We start from the raw sequence: 8352 nt of genomic DNA on the forward strand, positions 1-8352 counted from the left end.
TCAAATATTAGAAATTAGTGCAACTTTAGCCATAATGAAACTTTAAACCACTGGTCTGAAGTTTCGAGCTACAATTCTACCTCTACGAGATCAATCTGAAGCTCAGCCCAGGTAGGGTTCTTGTGCCGTTTTTTTTCTTTTCTTTTTCTTTTAGGTTTGCAACATTTCTTAAAATTTGACTACATTATAAATACAAGCCACACAAGTGGCTACATGATGTAAATAATCCCAAGTGGGGCGAGTATCGGGTGCCCCATTTTCTTCCAGAACTTCTCCGCACCAATTCACTCTCAATTGCAAAACCTCCATTGAAATGCTCGTGACTGAGCTCAGAAGAACCAAAGAAGAAGACGAAGAAGGCTTAACAAATGTCTGCTATATTCAGATACAAATCAAAGCTCCATAATTTCACTTTCAGAGCATCTCTTTTTTTCCTATCATCTTCCAAATTCCATTCCTCTACTTCTTCTTCTTCTCTCAAATCCAAACCAAAACCCGCGCTCTTCTTCAACTCGTTCCAAGGTTCTAGAATAAGTTTAGGGTTTAAATTCCAAGGTTCTAGACTAGGGTTAGGGTTTAGGCATAAATGGGAAGGAAGCTCCGACAACTATGATCATATAAAAGCTGAGGTGAACTGCCCGCGTTGTTCGAAGTTGATGACGGTGCTATTCTCCAACCGGCCGTTGTCGATCACCGCCGGCGAGACAGGAATTTATCAGGCGGTGAATTTGTGTCCTCATTGCCGGACGGCGTTTTACTTTAGGCCGTTTAAGTTGGAGCCTTTGCACGGGAGTTTCATTGAGATTGGGAGAGTTAAAGAGAAAGAGAATGATGGCGAAATGGTGGGGAGTTGTGGGAAGAATGACGGTAAAATTTGGGAAAAGTTGAGGTCTTACAGTGGGACTAGTGGTGGAGGCGATGATGCTGGTGGGCAAAGTAGTTGTGATACTGAAATGGAGAACAATACGACAGCAGAAAAGGAAGAAGGGTGTGGTGAAGGAGGAGGGTGGGGAGGTGCTAATTTGGGGATAGAATTGCCTACACCAAAGGAGATATGTAAAGGGCTTGATCAGTTTGTTGTTGGTCAAGAGAGAGCCAAGAAGGTAGGTAATCTTTGTTCTGCTTTTGCTTTGATTGGATTTTTTTTGCTAATATAGATAATTGGAGTAATGAAGTGTGGTTAGATATAAGGGATCATATTTGGCAAGGTTAGTTACTTAATTCTTCCCTTTGGTTGGGGGTGAGAAAAGCATGGGATTCTATTTAGTTCCTACTGACTTGATAATACTCCATTTTGCAGGTGCTTTCTGTTGCGGTTTACAACCATTATAAACGAATATATCATTCCTCTTTGTATAAAAAGTGAGTAAATGTGAGCTGTTAAATGACATATCATCCAGCTAAAATGTGCTGAACTTGTGAAGTTGTCTTGCCTTAGTGGAAAGTCTGATCCTCTCATAGGCCATTCCATCTAAAAACTTGTTTATGTTTTGCTTGTCTCGAACAACATCAATTATCATGACTTTGATTTCTCCTTAGATGCTGTAATTTTATTGCCAGAAACCTGCTCTTGATGCTTTTCAAATTTGAAAAAATCCCTCTCGTGTTCATGAAATGTAAAAGGACTTTGCAGCCACTTAATAGGATTTGATTCAAGCACAAGAGGGAATAGTAACTAAAGGGTGACCAAGAATCCAATGTACCAAATTGGTAATGTGGCATAGAACACTTTCAGAGGCCAGATTAGATTATGATCATATTCGTTTGTCTACGAGCATAAAGAATTTGTTTCTAATCTTCACGAAAAAGATAAGATTTATCTAATAAGTGATAAAGTACAAAGAGGAAGAAACGAAATCTTTCAACATAGAGATGCCATGAGAATAGGACATGCTTCCTCCACTTTGATGGTGCTTTTCTTCTTTGGCAATGTCTAATTCTGGTACAAACATGCAAGAGAGGAGTTTCAGGGTACTATTTCAGTGTTTTAGCATCATAATGGTCCATGTTGATTATTGCACAACTGGAGCATGAAAGATGCAGCTATTGTGTTCCGGATCTGACATCATCCAATAGCTTGGTTGACTGCTATCGTTTTGCTTCAGCTAGATCTATCGTAATGCCTCGTCTTTAGCACCTTCGAATTGTTAAAATGCAAGTCAAAGCTGCAAAAACGTTTGTCATGCAGAAAACATTGTATTCACTTTAGCATATTGCTTTTGGTTCAAAGTGAATGAGTGGGAGAAAATCCTTGAGGTTTTTTTATTTTTATTTTTTGGGAGAAGTGATCCTTGCGATTGTCTACGTATATTGCTGAGTGTAGCATATATTGCAGATGATGCATGGTACCTATGAATTTAGTTACCTTAATTATTGGCAGATGTGATTGTGTACAGGGATCCTCCTTTTTTGTGTCCAACACTAGCTTAGGTTGACTATTTCACTTTTGAATGACTTTTCCTTACTTATGATGGGAAAAAAGATTTAAGCATAAGATGAAAATTTTATAACAAGCAGAATAGTATGCTTTGGGAGAAGAGGCATTGTAAATTTTATTTGTTTTGGTCACTGATAGTACCGATTTTAATGTCAGGTCAGATTCAGATTCCAGTAAAGTTAGAGATGACCTGGAAATGTTTGATAATGATTCCGTCGAGTTAGAGAAGAGCAATGTTTTATTGATGGGCCCCACTGGCTCAGGTATGATATCTGATTCTAGTTTGAGGAATAGCCTCTCATTCCTAGTTTCTTTTTGGTGCACCCATGAAGTTTCACTTAGTGTAGAAGATTAGGTGCTTGTTCATAGAGAACATATTGTGTTCCACATTCTCTACTTTTGGTATATACTGCTAGTACACCGGAAATGTTCCCATTGTTAGTAAAATTATATTACCTTATTAAAACAAATGATATATGGTTGTCTATCCATAAGAATTGTAATTTCAGTAGACTTTATTGGTCATTGTGTTCTAACTTGTGTTTTCTGTGAATGAAAGGACAGGGAAGACACTACTTGCAAAGACGCTAGCTCGTCTCATCAATGTTCCTTTTGTAATTGCGGACGCAACAACTTTAACACAGGCAGGTTTGCAATAATTTTTTCGCTTCAACTTGATTCAATGCTATTTCATTTTTCCTTTGTTCCTGAAATAGCTGTAGGTTGTATACTTTTCCACTTATGAGGAACTCAAAAATAAAAAATAAAAGATGACTGCATGCTTTGATTCTTCTACATATCAAAAAAAATAGGGGGGGGGGGGGGTTTGAATTAACAGCACCATACTTTGAAATTGTTCCTTTCTCCACCCACTTAAATACCAGGTTCTTGTCTTTGGCAACATTTGAACCCGTAACGTGCGCTTAACCCTCACCTTGCAAGTGCGCTCTTACCATTAGACCCTTTGAAGTAATCCAATGATTGAGTTTTTTACGTGATAGGACTAATCTGGCACATTCCATAAGAAGATCAAACGAGGAGGATAAAATAGTACAGCTCTCTTTTTTTTTATTCATTTGTTATTGAACAAAGACAAACTTACCATTTTTTGTTTTCGAAACGACAAACAACTGAAGATTCAACTGCTGGTGATCAAATATCTAAGTCTGTCTACTTTCCTCTCAAGATTATCTCCTAAACTTTGAACTGGGGAAACATACATCGTTTTAGAAGTCAAAGAGGCTCTTATTAACTGTAGCAGCAAGTGCATGCTTGTAGTATGCAGTAAAAAGCAAAAACTTAGCTCAGTTATCACACATGGAGTGAGATAAGGAAATCAATGAATCTGCGTCTCCTGTACATCTACATTGTTATGGTTGGTTTAAATAGAAATAGAGAAGGTTTAGCTCACATGGAAGAGAATGTGAATAAAGAAGTAGATGAGGTTTTGCTTAACCAAACACAAGTAAGAAGTTCGTCAGTTCTCCTCCGATGCCTCCCGTTCATTCTTCTTCATTTCATTATTTTGTTGTGTTATTCTGTTCATAGGCCCAAGCCCACTAAAAAGCTAATAAAGATACGTCTTTTTCCATCTATCTGAATGTTGCACACATGTCTAATTCATTATTGATCTGAAAGTGGTTGAAAATTATATTTGTCCTTGCATTTAAAAAGATATGAGTCTGGTTGTGAACCTGCTTCTCCAAGGAGGTGAAATGAATTTTTAGTTTATTTACCTTTTGTTAGTAATATCAATAGCTGCAAATAATAAGTATTTATCCATCTTCTCTCTGTAGGCTGGTTATGTTGGCGAGGATGTGGAATCTGTATTGTACAAATTACTCGAGGTAGGCATGATAATTTAATAGCGTTTGAAAATAATTTCATTCTGTTCATGCCCGGTCTGCTCAGTTAGCTCATCTTATTTACAGCCCTTCAAATCAGAGTTGGTGAAATTAGGAGTTTAGATCAGAATGAATAATTTCGTCCTGTTCATGCCCGGTCTGCTCAGTTAGCTCATCTTATTTACAGCCCTTCAAATCAGAGTTGGTGAAATTAGGAGTTCAGATCAGAAATGGTCTGACGCCTGTACTTGTGCGATTTTATTAAACAAGAGGGATATGATCCAAAATGTTTAGTTTTCTTGTTTCCAGCAATATTACAAAAGATAGGGGCAGGTGGCACAAAATTCAACTATTTTCTCAATATCGATACTATCAACAGATAACTTTTTACCTTGTGCAATCTTTTCAATGTACTTTTTGACTTCAGTGTTTCTAATATAGCTATGGTCGTAATCATCTGATTAAAAATCTTGATGGCTTCTCTTTGGGTACTACTGCTTGTGATTTTTTTTTTTGTTGATTTTGCAATTTCGTTTCACATTGTTGATGATAAACACTTACATTTCCTCTTTTATGTCTCATGTCTGTCTATCTATCTGATATATGCATGATGATATATTGTTTGCGCACCTGATATATATTCCACGTTTCGGGCTCCAGCTTTCTATCTCTTGGTCAAGCAATTGACGTAGTTTCTCTTTTGTAATCTGCTTCACTTTTGCACTATCAGCAATGTAGTTATTCAACTCTAAATTTTTGGTGTTCTTGTTTGTTTTCAGGCTGCTGACTTCAATGTTGAAGCAGCTCAGCAAGGGGTTGTCTACATAGATGAAGTTGATAAAATAACTAAAAAGGTCCAGAAACGATTATTTACTTTATGAGTTTGGATAATTGATTTTAAAGCAATCACTCTCATCAGTCATCTGTGTAGGCTGAGAGCCTGAACATCGGCAGAGATGTATCTGGGGAGGGAGTCCAACAGGCGCTGCTGAAGATGCTTGAAGGAACTGTGAGTATTTATTGCAAATTGTTTCATCTGTTTGTTCCAATTGCCTAATACTCTTTCGAAAATGCTTACAGATTCATGCCTGTAGTTCCTTGACTTCAAATATGTTCTCTTTTGAAGCTTTTTCTATCTTAATTTCTTCTTCAGATTGTAAGTGTACCTGACAATCGAGCACGGAAGCAGCCACGTGGCGATGCTATTCAGGTATACTGAATCTAGTAAAGCCTTTCTATCTACTTTTTTCTTTTCTAAAAGTTGCTGGCTAACAGTTTTTTGGGGAATAACACTTACTACTGGCTTTTTGGATGGTAATATAGTTTACTGATTTAAAATCAATTTGCTTAAGTTGGCCTTGGAAAGAAATCTTTACTGGAATGTTTGTTTGGCCATGGAAATCAAAAGGTCAGACAGTAACCTATTCAACAAAAAGAAGCAGGATATCTTCAGTTAAACTACGCATATTTTTGGAGGGAGAAAGTCAAGTCAAATACTGGTTTATATGTCTTGCAGCAATCACTATGAAAGATGTAATGTTGTATCGAGATGGACGCTACTTGTTAAATGCCTCATCACTGTTCTTTCCGGATGCTAACTGCTTTTTATATTTTACCATATACTAATTTGCAGATTGATACTAAAGACATTCTTTTTATCTGTGGTGGAGCTTTTGTTGGTTTAGAGAAGACAATTTCAGAAAGGTATTTCTGTCAAACTCAACTAAATTCATGAAACACATTTAGGTTAAGTGATATATTATGGTCATCTTATCATTCCATTACTCGCAGACGACAAGATTCTTCAATTGGATTTGGAGCACCTGTGCGAACTAACATGAGAGCTGGTGGTCTAACTGATGCTATAGTCACGTCATCGCTGTTGGAATCTGTGAGGAGATCCCTGTGACTCTTGAGCGTAGTTTCCTTTTCTGAATCTAATAATTGCTTGACTCTTTATTCTTGTGAAATTCTAGAAGCCAAATGCATTGGAAGCATTTGAATTCTCGAAACCAAATGCATCGGAAGCATTTGTTTGACACTGCTTTCTGTATCTAGGTAGAAAGTAACGATCTCACAGCATATGGACTCATACCTGAATTTGTGGGGCGGTTTCCAGTTTTAGTGAGTTTATCTTCACTGGATGAGGATCAGCTTGTTCAGGTTTGTTTACTCTTTTTGCATTTTGGCGTTGTGGTATCTAGTTTCACGTTCTCCTGCTTTAATTGGCCTTTTGGTGACTCAACCTGACTCAGGAGGTTGATGACCAACTTAAAAACAGTCAAATGATGATGAATCCTAATAGTAATACATGTATTGAGGATGTTCTAATGAAATGGGCTCGACCAGAGTGGAATTGCACTTCGATTAGGTTGAGATTTAAGTGTGATTGATTGATTGAATGGGGTTTGTGGGAGTTTTACGCTTTGCTTTAGGTGCTACTGCAGACTCTTAGCTGACTTTAAGAAGGGAAGAATAATAAATTCCATGTGTTATGTTAAAGGTACTCACTTCAGATATTGCCTTTTCTCTCTTTCTATAAAGCTTTTTTCCCATGATGACATCAGTTAAAATCATGAACTTCTCTTTCTGTGCCTTTGGACTTAGAGCTCGGGGTGCTGCCGCCGCCTGCCAACCATTACATTATTAGACTTCTTCAAATAATCCTCCATTCCTTTTAGATTCTTTGCATTGATAGTCTACATCAAAAGTTCTATCGAACTTGTCGCTATTTGATTCAAATATCTAATATAAGCACCTTTAACCTAGTTAAATGCTGTAATCTTACAATAGTAGGTTAAAACTTGGATAGAGAAACCAACCAACTGAAAAAATGAAAAATGGATAGCTGTGTATGTTTGTAAACATCACCTAAACCTGTTGTGGGAAGACATTTTTAATTTCAATTCGCATGCATTTCAAAATTATGTTGTTTATGCCCTTTTGGAGTTTGGACTGCCAGGGAAAGGAGAAAAAACTATAGGCTGCTTGAAGATGAAAGAAAATATTTGAAGTTGATGTTCTCTTTGCTATTCTCCTTTCATGTTGTTTCTTACTTCCTTTTCTTCCTTTTGGTTGTGGATTTTTATTTCTGCAGGTTCTCACAGAACCCAAAAATGCTCTTTGCAAGCAGTACAAGCAGATGTTCAACTTGAATAATGTAAGGTTTTAGCTCAGTGCTGTTTAGCTCCTCCAACGTATGATACTTCATTCTGATGCACTGGATCAAAATCAGTTAATTTACTGTGAAGTGATTTGTTTTGATGTTACAGGTCAAATTACAGTTTACCGAGAACGCACTTCGACTTATTGCCAAGAAAGCCATAGACAAAAACACCGGTGCACGCGGTTTAAGATCTATATTAGAAAGTATTCTAACTGAAGCCATGTTTGAGGTATTGCATGGCACCACCACTGTTTTGTTTTTTGGCGTTAATTCTGGAAGAGCTTGGAAAAATTTCTCACCATTTTACTCTTATCACATTGAGGCTACTCAAAGGAGGAGAAATATCACATATATATTTGAAAGTAGGAACAGTTTGAGCCATTTGATGAGTTCCGTGTTCAAAACGTTTCCTGATTTTCGGATAAGCCCTTTGTTCATATTTGCGGATTATTGTGCTAAGACATATCATACTTGGAGCCTGTTTGCTGGTGTTGTGGCCTTTGTACCTGCTTTGGTTATTACTATTTAAAATTTTACTTGAGCATTCCATGAGTGGTTGGCATAACTATATTATGAACAACTTATCTCTCAATTACAAGATTAACCTAAACATATTATTTAGTGTCTTTTGGAATTGTCCAACTTTAGGCGAAACAGTGATTTCAAAAGCTTCTATCAAAGTGCTTTTCCTCGAGAACCCTTCTTGACTATGGGTGTGTTTGGTATAAAGGAAAATGTTTTCATGGAAAATGAGTGGTTTTATTACTTATTTTTCCTTGTTTGGTTGGTGAGTGGAAAATTTTTTCCGGAAAATATTTTCTAGTGTTTGGTTAGAGAGTAGAAAATATTTTTTTATGCTACTCTCTTCACCTCCCATTCCCCCAAGTCCCCATGTTCCTTGCTCT

At 37.1% G+C, this 8352-nt stretch overlaps 1 protein-coding gene across 1 annotated transcript in view; it reads left to right on the forward strand.

The window, feature by feature from the left end:
* The window catches only part of LOC109233624 (CLP protease regulatory subunit CLPX2, mitochondrial-like), a 14644-nt gene continuing 6503 nt past the window's right edge, over positions 212–8352 (forward strand). The window contains exons 1-13 of the mRNA XM_019399522.1: positions 212–1103; positions 1301–1362; positions 2594–2700; positions 3002–3081; positions 4234–4284; positions 5061–5135; positions 5213–5290; positions 5435–5491; positions 5915–5985; positions 6073–6172; positions 6340–6444; positions 7379–7441; positions 7554–7676. Coding sequence (XP_019255067.1) covers positions 369–1103; positions 1301–1362; positions 2594–2700; positions 3002–3081; positions 4234–4284; positions 5061–5135; positions 5213–5290; positions 5435–5491; positions 5915–5985; positions 6073–6172; positions 6340–6444; positions 7379–7441; positions 7554–7676 — 1707 coding nt within the window. The 5' untranslated portion in view covers positions 212–368. The remainder of the gene's footprint in view (positions 1104–1300; positions 1363–2593; positions 2701–3001; positions 3082–4233; positions 4285–5060; positions 5136–5212; positions 5291–5434; positions 5492–5914; positions 5986–6072; positions 6173–6339; positions 6445–7378; positions 7442–7553; positions 7677–8352) is intronic.

Source organism: Nicotiana attenuata, chromosome 1 (assembly GCF_001879085.1).
Source record: "Nicotiana attenuata strain UT chromosome 1, NIATTr2, whole genome shotgun sequence".
Lineage (NCBI taxonomy): Eukaryota > Viridiplantae > Streptophyta > Magnoliopsida > Solanales > Solanaceae > Nicotiana > Nicotiana attenuata.